General features: G+C 40.3%; 2 protein-coding genes across 2 annotated transcripts in view; both read left to right on the forward strand.

Moving 5' to 3' along the window:
• The first annotated feature begins 5,067 nt into the window (after positions 1 to 5,067).
• Positions 5,068 to 10,715, forward strand: CAMLG (calcium modulating ligand). The gene is made up of 4 exons (XM_015824283.1): positions 5,068 to 5,342; positions 8,540 to 8,991; positions 10,055 to 10,120; positions 10,418 to 10,715. The coding sequence occupies exons 1-4, from the start codon at positions 5,156 to 5,158 to the stop codon at positions 10,607 to 10,609; spliced, it is 897 nt and encodes a 298-aa protein (XP_015679769.1). The 5' UTR covers positions 5,068 to 5,155; the 3' UTR covers positions 10,610 to 10,715.
• A 5,756-nt stretch (positions 10,716 to 16,471) lies between these two features.
• DDX46 (DEAD-box helicase 46) overlaps positions 16,472 to 17,838 on the forward strand; it is a 41,419-nt gene continuing 40,052 nt past the window's right edge. Inside the window, exon 1 of the mRNA XM_015824295.1 lies at positions 16,472 to 16,592. Coding sequence (XP_015679781.1) covers positions 16,576 to 16,592 — 17 coding nt within the window. The 5' untranslated portion in view covers positions 16,472 to 16,575. The remainder of the gene's footprint in view (positions 16,593 to 17,838) is intronic.

Below are 17,838 nucleotides of genomic sequence, written 5' to 3' on the forward strand. Positions count from 1 at the left end.
ACTTATTTAACTGTCCTACCTTTTTTTCCTCTTTGAAATTGTTTGCTTAGTTCTTTTAAAATCCCTTTTTCTAAGCCAGACCTGGGCATTTTATGGTTCCAGGGCCATATCCAGCCCATATAGAATCAATGGGAAATTAGAAATCATATATAAAAAAGTGTAGGCCATACACACAATACCACTGCATCACTTTTATTTTGAAGGCGATTGCTATTTGTTTTTCAATTTATGTATGTGTGTGGATGCACCTCTAAAGTCCCAGTTGGAAAAATAAATTGCCCACCCTTGCTCTTAAATTTTAAGCTTTTCCCCATTAGCTCCTTCGGACATGGGATAACATTATTGAATTTATTAAAATCTTAGATTACATGCTTTACTATGCTCAGCTTTATTTCCCCTTAAAATCAAGACTTCCAACATTGTATCATTTTCTCCCAACATTCCTGCTTCCACTTCCTCTAAGTCAGTGGTTCTTAACCTGTGGGTCTGGACCCCATTTGGGGTCGATCGACCATTTCACGGGGGTCGCCAAGCAAGGCTGTCCGCCATTTTTTTTGTCCGCCATTTTTTCCCCTTTTCCGGCGGGTGCCTTACCTCCCTTGGGCTGGGCCAGCTGGTGGTCGGCCTGTTCCGTCTCTGCCGCTTGCCAGATATGCCTCGGCCGGCGCAGGGGGCGGAACCATGCATGCGCGGTGCTCCCGGGCAGGGAAAGTCCTCGACTTACGACCGGTTGGGTAGTCCTCGACTTACGACCAGTTTAGTCCTCGACTTACGACCGGTTTAGTCCTCGACTTACGACCGGTTGGGGTCGCGGCATTAAAAAGGTTGAGAACCACTGCTCTAAGTTTTTCTTTGCCTCACCATTCTTTATTTATTCCAGACCATGTCTATATATTGGATCTGATTTGTAGCACTCAAAATTAATAATAAATCATTCCTAATCACTTTTAACCTGAAATGTTACAAAACATTACATTTGTGGCATTTTTGTTTAAATTCAATTAGCTCTATAGTTTGCAAAACTTACAACTCAGTAAAAACATGAAATTCAATTACACCAAATAAATCTAAACCATTTTAATAAACTAACAGAAAATAAATTTACTTGGCATTAAATCCACATATTTTCCTGAGAAACATTTAAACTAAACAATGGGGACAGAGTTAATTGATACAGAACATTTTTGTCCTCAGCAATCTAAAACTAATAGGACTATCAGTGCTTGTAACATACAGTAGATGTTTGTGCGGGTAAGAATATCAACCTTGCTGTCAAGGGAAATCAAGCTTTTGATAGTGTGTGCCATACCATGTGCACTAATCAAACAAATGGTAAGGAAGTAGGGAAACTCTGGCACAAAACAGGTTATATAGAAAGTAAACACAGGGTCAGTCAAAAAGGACTCAAATGTCTATATACTAACGCACAGAGCATTGAGGAATAAACAGGGTGAATTAGAAATTCAAGTAAATGAGGGCAGATATTATATTGTTGCCATTACGGAAACTTGGTGGGATGAAACCCACAAATGAAATACACAGTTAGATGGATTTAAATTATTTAAAAGAAATAGACTAAATAAAAGAGGTGGAGTTGCACTATATATAAGAAATAACGACATCTCTACAGAAATAGAGCACAACAATGATGAAAACTGTCTCGAATGCATTTGGGTCAATATAAAAGGGGGGAATGACATTGCCATAGATGTATATTATAGGTATATGCTACCTAACCAAACAGAGGAAATAGATGACCTTTTTGCTAGTCAGTTAACTAAGGTATGTAGGAAGCATATCACAATAGTAATGGGGGACATTAACTACCCTGACATCAATTGGGAGACAAACTCTGTACCAAGTGGAGGATCAAACAAGTTCCTGACAAACCTAGCAGACAACTTTGTCTCCTAAAAAGTACAGAAGGGAACTAGGGGATCAGCCATATTGAACTCACTAACAGAGATGAAATGATAGGTGTTGAAGCTACAGGAACTTTGGGGGGGAGTGATCATGCAATATTGGAATGCAACATTATGCAAGCACAAGCAATAGAACATAGTCAAACCAGAATCTTGGACTTTAAGAGAGCTAATTTCAATAAACTTAGAGCTTGGGAAGGATTCTATGGATGAGAATCCTCAAGGGAAAAACAACCCAAGAAGCTTGGGAAATTTGAGAAGTGAGATTATAAAAGCCCAGTCTACCACAATACCAATGAAAAAGAAAAATAACAGCATGGCTGCATAAAGAACTCTTTGATAAATTGAAAGACAAAAAGAACAAGTACAAAAAGTGGAAAGGGGGGCACATAACTAAGGCAAAGTATCAGCAAATAGCCCCAGTCTGCAAAGATTAAGACAGAAAAGCTAAGGCTCAAAATGAACTAAGGCTTATGACAAAAGTCAAAAATAACAAAAAAAGAAAGCTTCTTTCAACATGTAAAAAACAAGAAAAAAGTCAGGGAAACGATTAGTCCACTAATACCACCTAGTATAGGTGATACCTGTATTAATGGTCCATTAATGCAAAAAGGTGACAAGCAACAGGGAGAAAGCAGAACTTCTTAGCTCGTTTTTTGCATCCATCTTTACACAAAAGGAAAAAACAGTCCAACTTTTCAAAAACGGTATCCTAAAAAACAGGAATACAAGTTAAAATAGGCAAGAAAATGTTAAGTAAGCACCCATCCATCCTAGATGGAGTTCAAATCACTAGGACCAGATAGATTGCACCCCAAGATTCTGAAGAAACTGGCAGACGTGATCTCAGAATCACTGACCTGTATCTTTCAAAGATCCTAGAGCACCGGGGAACTACTGGAAAAGAGCTAATGTAGTTCCCGTCTTCAAAAAAGGGGAAAAAATAGATCCAGGAAACTACAGACCTATCAGCCTGACCTCAATACCTGGGAAGATTCTGGAAAAAATAATCAAGCAACAAATCAGAGAACACCTAGAGGTAAACAAAGTAATAACCAAAAGCCAACATGGGTTTGTTAAAAACAGATCATGCCAGACAAATCTTACTGCATTCTTTGATCAGGTGACAAAATTTGTGGACCAGAGGAATCCTATGGATATAATTATTTGGACTTCAGTAAGGCATTTGATAAAATAGACCACAACCTACTACTTGATAAGATAAAAAAATGATAAGATAAATAAATGGCTGACCAACTGCATTCAACTTATAGTCCCCAATGGAACTGCATCTATATGGAGTGGGGTACCCCAAGGCTCTGTTTTAGGCCCAGTACTCTTCAACATCTTCATCAATGATTTGGATGAGAGGATAGATGGGAAATTCATCAAATTTGCAGGCAACACCAAGCTGGCAGGAATAGCCAACATTCCAGAAGATAGGCTTAAGATACAGAAGGATCTTGACAGACTTGCACACTGGGCGCTATCTAACAAAATTAAATTCAATGGTGAAAAAAGTAAGATCCTACATGTAGGCAAGAAAAACCAAATGCACAAGTACAGTATAGGTGGTACAGTGGTGGAATTCAAATATGTGAACAACTGGTTCTCTGTATGGATGCCGCTTTGGAAAGTCCATTCTGGGTCTGGGCAACCAAAAATTCTGTCAAAGTGGTGCGAACCGGCTGAATCCCACCACTGATCCCACCTGTATAGTAGTAACTAAGAGGGATCTTGAGTCCTAGTGGACAATCATTTAAATATGAGCCAGTAGTGTGCTGCGGCTGCCAAAAAAGCCAACACAGTTCTAGGCTGCATTAACAGAGGGATAGAATCAAGATCACATGAAGTATTAATACCATTTACCAAGTATGGTAAGGCCACACTTGGAATACTGCATCCAGTTTTGGTCACCGCAATGTAAAAAAGATGTTGAGATTCTAGAAAAAGTACAGAGAAGAAGCAACAAAGATGATTAGGGGACTGGAGGCTAAAGCATATGAGGAACGGTTGCTGGAATTGGGTATGTCTAGTTTAATGAAGAGAAGGACGAGGGGGGACATGATAGCAGTGTTCCAATATCTCAGGGGCTGCCACAAAGAAGAGGGAGTCAAGCTATTCTCCAAAGCACCTGAAGGCAGGACAAGAAGCAATGGGTGGAAACTAATCAAGGAGAGAAGCAACCTAGAATTAAGGAGAAACTTCCTGACAGTTAGAACAATCAGTGGAACAACCTGCCTCCAGAAGTGGTGAATGCTCCAACACTGGAAGTTTTTAAGAAGAGACTGGACAGCCATTTGTCTGAAATGGTACAGGGTTTACTGCCTGAGCAGGGGGTTGGACTAGGATACTAGAAGACCTCCGAGGTCCATTCCAACTGTTATTCTGTTAAGTCTAGCACAAAATCACTTTTAAAAAAAAGCTCAATATAAAGGATGAAGAGTAAAATAATTTTTAGTGCCCGAATTAAAATAAATATATGCAAACCAAAGACTTGGAAAACAAAATCCTTGCCTAAGTACTGACAAGACCGTAATTAGGAGCTTATTAAATTCTGAATCGAATTCTTTCATAATTCGGTCGCATTATCAAAAATTTCTAATATCTATCCATGGAGTCTTATTACATGAAAATAGGCCTTTAATATTTATCACCAGGCTGAATATATAGCACTTTTCTAAAAAAAAAAAAATCACCTTGTGGTTTGACTTTAGCTTAGCGGCACTATTGCCCGTTCCTTGCAAATATTTTTGGGATTAGAATGGAAAATAATTTTGGTACTTCCTTAATTGTTTTGGGGATAAACCATCAACTGCCGCAATCAGCTGGCTGTCCAATTGAAATCCTCGGAGCCCCGCCTGAAGCAGCCCGGAGTTGATCATGACGGAAGCGATTATGATTTTCCTAACCGATGAGATCATACTCAACTTCACCCTTTTCACCCGCTTCACTCCCGAAGCCTTTTCCGCCATCTTTGCTAAGGGTCGGCAGCTTCCGTACAAGTGCTTTCAACTTGCCGTCGTCACCGCGCTGCCGCGCTCGCTCTAAAAGGGAGACCCTCGTCCAAGATGGCGTCGCTCGTTTCAGCCTCTGAAGGCGGTCCTCAAATGGCGCCAGCAGCGCTTGCGCGTTAGAGAGCGGCTGTCGGAGAGGGGCCTGGTGATTTCCATTGTATACCTAAGGAGAGAAAGCCTTGAGGTGGTCGCGGCTCTTTCGGCGACCGGCGGGTCATGGAGCCGGATCTCGTGGAAAGAGAGGGTGGTGATAGCAGCCACCATGAGGGAGCCGGTGGATCTTCCCCACCGCTGAGCGGACTCACTGCCTCTCAGCGGCGGGCCGAGATTCGCCGGCGAAAGCTCCTGATGAACTCGGAGGAGCGGATCAATCGCATCATGGGCTTCCATCGGCCGAAGACGGGTGAGGACGGGGCGTGGCCTGGGATCGGGGGCTCCGGGCCGCGGCTGGAGGGAGGAGGGGATACGGCGGGGGTCCCCTTGTCCTCATCTTCTCAAACCCTCTCGCCCGGTTCTCGCTTGGTCATCCCCCGAGGTTAAAATCTGGCCTTTTTTGCAGCAAAACTTTTATTTCCAGCAACACTGGAAACGGCTGACTTAGGTAGCGGCCAGACGTTTGGCGCTTCAAGCTCCTCAAATGTAGAAGGAGTCGTCATTCTTGAATAATGGAAATGTTGAGTTGCTTTCTGCTATATTTTAAACCCGTTATTTGTTGAAATGGGACCAGCACAGTCAAATTGACTTGATAGTCTGTAAATAGTTAGACTGTAGGTTGTTCGGGAACGGCGTTCTCATTTTGGAAGGGAAAAAAAAAATCAAATTTGAATGGCTTTCATAAAAGCGCAACATCTGTGAGTTAATCCAATCAAGGAAACCTTACATTAGTAAATAGCGTTTTAGCGTAATTGGTAGTATCTTAATTGCCATCTTAAATTTGGCAAAGGAGATTTGTAAGAATTATTGCATTTTTAGTCTTGCCAGTAGCAATGCGTGCTCCGCTGAGGACACTGCCCTTGCAGCTGAAAATGCAAAGGATCTGCAAGCTGTAGTAATAAAAATCAAGCAAGGTAATCCTTGACTTGCAGCCACAACTGAGGCTAAAATTTCCATTGCTAAGCAAAATATTCGTAAAGTGACTTTTGATCCATTTTATGACCTTTTTTTGCCATAGTTGTTAAGTGAATCACTGCAGTTGTTAAGTGAATCATACGGGTTTTAAGAGAATCATGTGAGGTTTAAATGAATCTGGCTTCCCCCCTTGACTTGGCTTGTTGGAAGCCTGCTACTGAACACATGACCCTGCGACATTGCAGCTGCCATAAATACATGCAGGTTGCTAGGTGCCCAAATTTTGATCATGTGACCATAGGGATGCTACAATGGTCATAAGTGTGAAAACCAGTCATAAGTTACAGTGCCATTGTAACTTCAGACAGTCACTAAACAAATGGTTGTAAGTGGAGGACTACTTTACCCTAGTGGAAAAATGGGACTAAAATTAAATATAAAGAAGACCAAGTTAATGACATAAGTAGAATAACCATCCTTAGAAGATAGTGCAGTGATGGATAGCTTCTGCCTTTTGAATCAACCATCAACAGTAAAGAAATCAGCAGTCAAGAGATATGCCACAGAATAACAACCATGAAGGCCTTGGAAAATATGTTTAAATATCATGATCTGTCTATACAAAGATCAGACTTGTGTAAGCCCACTTATTCCTTATGACAGAATAGGTTTCATTTCAAGATGACTTTATTGAGGGCTGGAGATGCATTAAATATGACTTCATTAGGTTTTCTAAGCATGGTTAGAGAATATCTTAATTCTGTAGTTAGCAGGATGTGAGAATGAGTGACTAGTTGAACTCTCTAGGCCAGTGATGGCGAACCTTTTAGAGACCGAGTGCCCAAACTGCAACCCAAAACCCACTTATTTATCGCCGGGTGCCAGATGGGCGTGGCCCACTGGTGGGCGTGGCTGTGGTGGTCATGGCAGACTGGATGGGTGTGGCCAAGATGGGCGTGGTCACCTCGATGTTGCTCGTGGGGAGGGACGCCTGTGAGAGCCGGGCAGGGTTGGGGGAAATCCAGGGGGTCTCTGGCAGGTGGGACGGTGGGCAGGAGGCTCGTCCTGCGGGGTGAGGCAAGGCAAGGCAGGGGGGGTGCCATTGTCGCAGGGCAAGGTGAGGCAGGGGCCAGGGCAGCTGCTGCCCGACATCATGAGCCCCCGCACACAGAGGCCAGTGAGCACATGGGGGCCGACAGTGTCCGGCAGCAGCCACAGCCTGCCGGCCCCTCGACTGGCACACTCTGGGGCTCCGCAGCCTGCCACCAGCAATTCAGAGAAGCCGCCTCTGAGCTGGATGGATAGCCGACAGCTGAGGAGGTGATACAGTGGGTCGTGTCCGGGAAAAGGAGAGCATGCGAGGCCAGGAGAGATGGGATGGAGGGGAGGAAAACCAGCTGTGCTAGGATGCATCCGGCCACATGGGACCTCGGCGAGTTAGTGGGTGGCTGGTTGAAGAGGGACGGTTGCCATCTCCAGGGCATGGCGCGTGTGCCCACAGAGAGGGCTCTGAGTGCCGCCTCTAGCACGCGTGCCATAGATTCGCCACCACTGCTCTAGGCAGTACGTTACATGATTACCATTGATATTTTAAATATTTTTCCAATAATAAGCCAATGTGAAACTAGTTGAGAGATGATTATTACAGGGGGGATTTACTTATTTATTTTGAGCAATTGAAAGTTGTGCGCCACTGTATTTTTGCACACAATATTGCTTTATAATGACATTTAAGATGTACATAGATAATTTCTGTGGCTTCTCATTATTATTGACAATGGAACATTTACTGTAGGGCATATGATTCTTTGAGGAGCAAGAAAAAATTGAGGGAATGTAAAAAAAAAAATAAAGAATATGAGTGTGTATGTGTGTGTATTCTTTTATATTTCAACAATTTTCATCCTTTTCAGATTGGGATGCACTTCTAAAATTTACTGCATAAATATATTTGCTAATGTCTCTGAGAGCTATAGATAAATGGATTAGAAAAAGTTATATTAATAATATTTAAAAGATTCATTACATATGGCACAATTCCTAAACATATATTCTATGCAGAAAATATTGTTGAACATACATACAATAAGATAGTCCTTGATTTACAACCATTCATTTAACGACCATTTGAAGTTATGACAATACTGAAAAGAGGGACATGACTGGTCCTCTCATTTATGACGATCACACTTCCCTCAGTGATCAAAGTTTGGGTGCTTGGTAACTGGCATATATTTATGCCTATTTCAGTGTTCCAGGATCTCATGATCATCGTTTTCCACCTTCAAGTCAAGGAACTCCTGTACTTTTCTGAATCTGTTGTGAGTATGGGCAATTGATAATAATATTTATATTTAAAGAAGTGCACATGGGAAAGAATGAATTTTAAATATGGTTATGTAGAAGACGACTCCAGTTAACTGAAGCCTCGTATCATTTGTTGACATCCTGTATTTTGTCCTACGTCTCTAAGAATTTACTATCAGCTTCAAATTTGTGGTATGATTTCAGTTTTTGTTCTGTTCTCTTTAGATGATGACACTCATTCAGAAACTAAGCTTCAGCTGGAACAGGATAAACCAATTTCCCTTCCTGCTCCTGTTTCCAAACGGGTTGTGCTTGGTGATACAGTCTGCAGTTTATCAGGAACGGCTGACCACACAAGCAGTTTAGCAGAGCACAAAGGAGAGAAAATAGACTTATTTAGCAAAACTCATGAAGTTGGTAGTGATGGCAGCAGTGAGCTCCGGCAACGCAATAGAGGGGAACTGTTGGACGTTCCACAGAGAGCACCACGCCATGGATTAGATCAGTATTTATCAAGGTTTGATGAAGCGATGAAGCTCAGAAACCAGCTGATGAATGAGAAGCCAAGTCAAGAAAATGGAAGTGTTGTGGAGGAATTTGATTCCTTTCACATTTTTAGATTGGTAGGCTGTGCACTCCTTGCCATTGGCGTTAGAGTTTTTGTATGCAAATATTTGGTAAGTTTTTGTTTTTAAAAATATCTTGCTATTCATTTTCATTTCACTCCCTTTTTTTGCGTTGTTTGCCTTGCTCACAGGCCTGTAAAGTAGTACTTGTATGGGGTATTTATGCTGAACAATTATTTTCTCATGGCTAAGTAAATTCAGGTCCAAATCCATAAAACCATCTATTGTTTCTAGCAATAATTGTTAAGAACTGTGTGAAAGTCTGTTCTTCAGAGCATATTTACAGTAAGTAAATACAGGTAATCCTCAATAACCACAGTTGGGATCAGCTACTCCATTGCTAAGTTATGCAGTCATTAAGCAAAACATCAGATGATCATGCCAGACTTACAATGTCAGTTCTACTATGATTGTTAAGTGTGGTATCATGTGACCACAACTTGCAACTTAACTGCCAGCTTCTCTGTTGTCTTGTCAGAATCCAGCTGTGAAGCTCACCATTGGCAATTACATGACCATGGGATGCTGTGACTATTGTAAATGTGCGCCATTTGTGAAGTGCCTGACTGGCAATGTAATTGTACTAGAAACAATGTCAGGGAATTGTAACTTATTATTGCACTTCATTCTTGATATCAGTTAAGCATTACAAGGGGATGGAAATCCAGGGAGAAAGCAGTGGCTGTGTACTTTCTTTTTTGTTAACCATTTGGATAGTCCTAAAGCACAGCTGACAAACACCCCTTCAAAGTAATCCTAACTAATGCATTTTAATATTATGCACTGGATGCTCAAAGAGCTTTATGTTGGAAATAAGCGATAGACCTGCTTTTAATTATCGTTAATATATTAATATTTAACATTATCGTAGATAACCACCCTCCACCCATCTCTGTAGCAGTGACTAAATATATTTAATACCTATGAGTTACTCTTAAATGCATTGTGTTTGATAGCAGCATTTTTAAAAAGTGCTTTTTCTTTTTTAATTATTTTAGTTAAATCATTGAGATGTTCTACAAGAAAAAGACGCTTTCTTTGAAAGCATCTGTTTGGTATGATTTCTCATGATTATTAAAGTATATAATTTTTTATTTTGTTTTTTTCTCTACAGTCAATATTTGCTCCATTCCTTACTTTACAACTTGCATATATGGGACTGTCAAAGTATTTCCCCAAGGTAAGTGTTTTATTAGAAAAAAACGATTCTCAACATTTCAAACTTGGAGTGGCCAAGGGTGGAGGATTCACTTTAGTGATGACTGATATGATAGACTTAGACCTGGGAGATTCATGTTCTTAGTCAACCATAGAATTCTTTGGGTGATCCTAAGTTAATTGTTTCCTTTTAGATATTTGGAATAAGTTGTGGGAGAAGAATAGGTTCTATAACATTTAAAATGAAATAAGATGCTTTAAGATGAACATTCTGAAAAAATTAAACTTTGGTGGGTTTTTTTGGTTTTTTTTTGCACAGAGTGAAAAGAAGACAAAAACTACAGTATTAACTGCTGCTCTTTTACTGTCTGGAATCCCTGCAGAAGTAATTAGTCGTTCCATGGACACTTACAGCAAAATGGGAGATGTCTTTACAGACCTTTGTGTTTATTTCTTTACTTTCATTTTCTGTCATGAACTGCTTGTGGTTTTTGGCTCAGAAGTGCCATGATAATAGCTGTGGGATTCAATACATCAGCAGGACTATTTAGTCTTGAGTTCATTCATACCCCTCTGTAAATACACAAACAGGGTTAAATGTTCATCAGTTCTTTCTTCTTTCCTAATTCAGTGTACTTGAATTACAGCTATGAAGGAAATGCCACATTCCCAACTATGAGGGTGAATTATTACAGGTTAGGTTTGATATGTGTGGTCTCAAACATGGAAAACCGAGTAACAATGTTTCAAAAGTGGGCCTTTCCTGCTACTAAGGAAGACATTCGTTTTCCCATTAATTGCAGTTGCCACCTTTTACTTTAATATTTCTCGTTGGACATGAAACCCCAAGACAACTGAGGTGTTGTGTGGTTGACCGAATTACATTTTATGGCTTTGTTCCAGAATTCTTGTCTGTAGAACTTACATTGAAGCCCCTGTTAAAGAAAAGGTGGGAAAGCTATTTTGGCCAGTTCCTCCATTTCATGTGCCCCTCAAAACACTGGGATAAGTACCCTCTGCAACATCATATAAAATGGCACAGACAGTTGAAGGGGATAATAGGTAATGCTTCTCTTTCTTCCTCCCATCAAAAGCCCATGCTTGAATCCTGATCTTTTCCACAAATGGAAACAGATCTACTGTGAATCCAACCAGAATGATCTTTTAAGGTTATTCCTCTGTGTTAATGTATACCACTTCAATATACTAGTTCATATTTTTGAGCAAGTGGCATATGCTGATAAAAATGCTGATAAACTTCAGAAGCTTCTGGTTTTAGGAATGTAATTAGACTGGGTCAAATGGGTTTTTTGTCTTCATTACAGGTGGTAATGTTCTGTTAATATAGAAAGGTGAATTTAAAAACAGCAGCGCAATCTAACTTGACATTTATATACGTTCCCATTTGAATTGGAATCTTGCTATTGTTTACATGAATTATGAATATGCTGCATTAAATGGACACTGCAGATTGAAAAACTGGTCTTTGGGTTATTAGCCCTTTGAACAGTTAAGTGTCACCAGTTTTATTCATCTCTGACTTTTCAGTCAATCTTAGATTTTTTTTTCTTTGTACTACAAGTTATGTCAAGCTTCGGTATCTTATTCCATATATTTTCTTTTCAAGAATATGTGCATGTGATGTTTAGCATCTTTACCTAAACACCAAGGTATATTGCAGCTCAAGTAGGTGCAAATTAGTATTTTACCCCAATGTTAGTCAAGTGTTTAGTATGCATAATATTTTAGAAAACAGGTAGCAAAGAATACGGTCTGTTTATATTAGAATGCTAATTTAAAAATATATCACATAAATTGGTTCTTATAAACCCATCTGAAAACAATTACTTGAAGCATCTTTCACTAAACTTAGTAAATTCTGATGTTCCTTTTTGAAATATTTTATTTCTTGGCCTTCTCCACAGTCAAGCCTTAACATAGTTTTAAAATTGGTAGCCTTTTATTGTTTTGTATTTATACAAGCAATTTACCACGTTTTCATCTCACATTTATGTAGCCAATCACAATGACTATAAATCATAAAATATGGCAGATTTTATTAGTTGATCTTAATTTGCATTAGATTTTATGACTCCGTTACGAGCTGAAGATGTGTCATGTATTTGCAATCCTCTTATATTACAGTTCTTCCTTACATCTTGTCACTTACATATATGTAGCCCATTCTCAGTACCCATAAGTGGTTTTGTCTTACAAAGATTTGGAAATTAAGATAGAAATTATACAGTGAAATATCTTTTATTATTCTGAAAAATGAGATTATTTTTTTCTTGGATTTTAATTTTTGAAATGTCTGCTGTCAGGTAGCTTGACTTAACTGGAAATTTCCTTTGCTTTGTCTGTGATTATTACAGATAATTTAATTTTACAGACTAAATTAAGACACAGTTGGGTTTTTAAATATCTGATAGAGAGTTAAATTGGTTCTTCCTTTATAATGGACTCATAAGTTTCCTTACATTATAATTTCAGTGATTGCATTTACTGAACCAAATTTTACCACTGCTCAATGGAAAAAGTGTTTTGGAGAGTAAGTCATGGCTGAAATACACAGAAAGAAATGTGCATATTTTGGCAATGCAGTCTCATTTAATTTAAAAAATAAATTTGTCTCTTTACAACATGAACTATGATGGAAATACTACCTTGGAAAAAGTCTATTTTTAGGTTTTTACTCTGCACATTTAATTTTTCTAAATTCCTATAATTCCTATTTTTGATGATGGACCTTCAAATATTGATAAAATAGCATAAATCTAAGATCTTGTTTGATATATTTTTACTTCGAAAAGCAGATGTAAAGTATACAACTATCAATCCCAACTCTTGATATTTTGATAGTATCTCAGGCATTCTTGCCCAATGACTGCCATGGTAAATATGGTCAATTACAAAATTTCATTTCTGACAGTGAAATCTTATCCAAGACCCAGGTACAGGATAGACTGTGTTTTTGGATAGTGATTCTAGAAGATGCACTCATTCCACAGAAGATAAAACAGATAAAAGTAAGAAAATTAATGGCCAACACATTAAGATGGAAATCTGCATATTTTTCCCAAATGCCTACTCCATAAAAACAAAAATTTTGATGTTCTAAAACACACCACTACAAAACATTTATTCACCCATCTACACTTTTTTTTAAGAAAAAAGGGTAGAAAACATGTCATAAACAAGATTCGGGTTTAAAAAAAATCAAATCTATAAGTACCACATTGAAAAATGTGTAAAATATCCTCTTAAATGTGGCTCTCCTTTCTAAGGAAATTGCTGGTATCGCTATATTTGCAGGTTTTTTGGCATCCTTATTTTTAATATATTTTACGTATTTAAATGCAAATAGGAAAATCATTGGGCAGAGAGCCTGATCGTTTAAAAGTAAATTTCTCCAAGCACAATGAAGAAGAAGCTGCTCTCCTGTGCTGTCTAAAAATGTGTATATGATGAAAATAATAAGCTGCTTTGTGTGTTTCCTTTTCCATAATTTGGACTTTCTCTGTAAAAACCTCACATTGTTGCAATTGTTGCATTGATTCTGTTAAATGCATTGAAGCTATATATGTTACAATTATTTATGCTTTGGCATTACTTGAATATACATTAAAATGTCTGCAAAGATCAGATTTTGTTAACTTTCCTTATTTCTGATTTAGTAATTTAGTACACAACATTCTGGTTTCAAGAGGATTAAGGAAATAAATCAAACCTTTGTAGCTTAACTTAACATTGCCTGCCTACTGCCTGCTAGATAGAACATTTCCTGGATCTATAAAACAAAACAAACCTGTTTGGAAAGTCTGATTACTTCTACATTTCTTCTTAAACTTGTTATATAGGAACAGCTTTATCCTTTATCCTCCATATGATCCATAAGAATTCATTCTTCAAATCCACTATCTACTTTTACTTGATAATCTCTTAAGGCAGAGGTCCCCAACCTTTTGGGCACCAGGGACCGGTTCTATGGAGAAACGTTTTTCTGCAGACCAGAGAGTGTGTGGTTTTGTGTGCTGCCTGCATTCCACGGATGGGACTTTGCTTGTTTGTGTGAACCAGTTGCAGGCATACCACGGCCTGGTACCGGTCCACGGACCAAGGGTTGGGGACCCCTGTCTTAAGGTGAATACCATGAAGATTCTTGAGAATATGTCACAGATTTTGCCTTGTCATGAGAATGCCAGACATTGCCAGAACTGATTATAATGGAAGAGTGCATTAGTAAAGATAGTCTATGACAGGGGTGTCAATCTCAATTTCATTGAGGGCCACATAAGCATTGCGGTTGCCCTTGGGGGGCTGGGTGGGTGTGGCCTGGGTGGGTGTGGCCTACTGGGTGGGCATGGCCAGCTGTACATCGTTCCCGTCAAGGGTGCCTGTGGGGGCCTGGGCAGGAGGGGGACAGATCTGAGGGTCTCTGGCAGAAGAGGGTGGGACCGGGGCAAGCGCCAAGGCACGGTCCATTTCTTCATTCCTCACAAAGGGTGACACCTCCCAAGCATGCACTCAGGGGGCAGGGCCAACGTGGCAGGGGCCGGTCCCTTGCTGTTTCCAGACAGCCGGCCACCACAAAATTGTACATTAGCTCCCGGCCGGCCTGGGCCAGGGCCAAGGCAGCGGAGGCCGTTCCCTCACTGTTTCCAGGATGGTTTCGTGGGCCACACATGAAACCACTTCGCGGGATGCATCTGGCCCCCGGGCCTTGTGTTTGACATGTCTAGTCTATGATTTCAGGTAAAACAGTGCAATTAGTTTTTTTTAGAAAACTAGTTTCTTTGATTTTGTGCCATTTTAATACCAAACTTTACCAACTGTGAGTTTCCCTGTCTGCCTATTGAAAAAGAGATAACAGCTTGGCAATTTTTCTGGAAAGTTGCATATAATAACGTTCAGAAGGATTTGTGCGCTAAGTCCAAGTTTTTTGTACTATATTGGTAAAAATCCTCAGATCTATGATTCTGGTGGTTGGTTCTGTGCAAAATGTTCTGATTTGTCGATTAACATTGATTTCAGCTGGGTTATACATAAAATTATGTGAAGCCATGTATCAGTTCCACAGTTTGGCACCAGTGTGGGACCAAAAAGAATGAAATCTAATTGCAATACCTCATTACAGTAAAAGAACTATGATTTTTGTTTCATGTGGATACATACAAAAATAGTAACAAATGAAGACAACCTGGTCTCAAATCCATGATTTTACACCACATGACACTGGGTTCAAACAAATGTGTTCTATGAATTGATCCACAGATTAGGATCCCATCAAAAATTAAGTGAAGTCAAGAGGACATTTCTTTTGCACTGTGGCAGGGCCCCAAGTTGCCCAACCAATTGCCCCAACAGTATTTCGGTAATTCTTTATGCTCAGACACATATGATTCGTGATTTGATGGTGGATTTTTGTACAACCGTTTTTTTAACCGAACTAAGAGAAAAAAAATTGTTTCTGATCCACCTTTTTAAGCCATAGTGGAGTCAAAACTGGGCAGAGAAGAATTGTTCCGCCGAGAGTCGTCATCAGAGATAGCGATTCCCGGCAAATCCCTCAAAAGTATGAAATCAAGAGGATTCGCGTTTCATGTCGAGGATCAGATGTTTATGCGTTTCCATTGTAGAACAAATTATAGTGTGTCCTCCTGAAGGAGTGAAAGGATAGAAGAGACTCTTTGTTGCTCAGGGTTGAATTGTGGGGTCCCTGGTGCTTTCTGAGCTTGGTGGTTTTCTTGCAGACGTTTTATGACCCAAGTAGGAAACATCATCAGTGCTAGAAGGGAGGGGGGTTGCAGAGAAGAGGAGGAGGAGGAGGAGGAGGACTGTGGGGTCCCTGGTGCTCTCTCAGCTTGGTGGTTTTCTTGCAGACATTTCATGACCCAACTAGGGATATGAAATAAGAGAGAGGGGGAGGAGGAGGAGGAGGAGGAGAGAAAGAAGAAACGGTATTATCTGAAATGGTAAAGGGTCTCCTGCCTGAGCAGGGGGTTGGACTAGATGACCTCCAAGGTCCCTTCCAACTTTATTATTATTATTATTAAATAAACATGTGACCAGTTGGCAGCAGATTATGAATAAATATTAAAGCACGGGTATGCTCAGTTTTCTCCTGAAAAACATAGCGGGGCTACAACGCGGGGTACCGTTGTCTGTAGGCGAGTTAGTTATGGTACCTCAAGCACTCTTAGGACAAAGTTACCACCAGCTTAAAATTCCGGCGGGATGCGCAGCTGCAGAGCTCCGGAGAGCGGCTGCTGGTCGCTCCGCCGGGCAGAAGGGGCTGCTGTGGACCGGCTGTAGGAAATGATCTGGGCCCTCTTCTTCTCCTTCTTCCCTTTTCGGCGTCGCTGATGCATTTCCGCTTCGCTCGCTTCTCGGAAAATGGTCGTAGGCGCCGCTTGGCTTTGAGGAGCCGACCCGGGAGAGAAAGCCGTCCCTCTTCGCGGCTTCGGGGGCGCTGCCATGGGTCGGGAATCGAGGTAAAGGACGCGAAGGGGCGGCGGACTTCAGGAGCCGGCTTGGCTATCGCGTTGCTGCGGGCTTGCCGGATTTGGCCTTTCCACCGTACCTGGGGCCGAAGGGGAAGACGTAGGAAGGAGCCGGGGCAGGATAGGAGAAAGGCCGAGGAACCGGTGGAGCCTCGTTGGACGTTAGAGGGGCCGCCGGATTTAAGAGTGGACTATTTATAACGCCGCGAGTTTAAACCCGGGAGCTTCAAAATAGGAATAAGCATTCACGAGGCGATTTGCAACATGGCCGATTAAGGGCCGTCCGTGTTGCCTTTGGTTTTGGCCTCTGGCCTTTTCCTCGATGGGCCACGTTCTTTCTCGGCCTTAAAGTCCAATTAGGCCGTCGGTCTAAATGCGACTTTTATTCGGACAAGTCTATTGTCACGTTTCTCCCGGCGTGTCTCGTATCGATGCCCCTTAAAAGGTTACGGCTTGTGTACAGTTGTGATTTGGGCTTCAAACATCCCTATCGCAAATTTTCTTTCATTTGGTTGTTTTCTTTCCACTCTAATCCTTGTCAGTTGTGCACATTTATCAATTTGTCTAGGATAGGCGAGTTAGGAGGGCATGTGGAACGATTTGTGAATGATAGTATTATGAGAACAACACATGAGAAGAGCCAGGTTCAGGAAAATAATAATAATAATAATAATAATAATAATAATAATAATAATAATAATAATAATAATAATAATAATAATAATAATAATAATAATTAATAGTAGTAGTAAAGTTGGAAGGGACCTTGAAGGTCATCTAGTCCAACCCCCTGCTCAGGCAGGAAACCCTATACCATTTCAGACAAATGGCTGTCCAGTCTCTTCTTAAAAACTTCCAGTGTTGGAGCATTCACCACTTCTGGAGGCAGGTTGTTCCACTGGTTAATTGTTAAATATTGCCAGATTGCTTAGTGAAAGATGCTACTGCATTATTATTAAAAAATTGCATTATTGCAACATCTTAATTCACCAAGACTCCTCAAGTCCTTGTACTAACATTATTCTGGCATTCTTGCAATGCACTTTATATAAATATGAATATATATATACAGGATATACATATACATTAGTTCTGCTTCTTAGAATTCTTTATTTTCCTGTGCACTGAAGTATATAATAAGGCTTAAAAATGTTGCATATGATTTTTTTTATTGGTTGGGGGGATCATTCACAGCTGCTTTCCAGAATAATCGCATAAATAAATTTCAAAACAATTG

This window comes from Protobothrops mucrosquamatus, unplaced genomic scaffold, assembly GCF_001527695.2.
Source record: "Protobothrops mucrosquamatus isolate PMUCROS unplaced genomic scaffold, P.Mucros_1.0 scaffold_186, whole genome shotgun sequence".
Lineage (NCBI taxonomy): Eukaryota > Metazoa > Chordata > Lepidosauria > Squamata > Viperidae > Protobothrops > Protobothrops mucrosquamatus.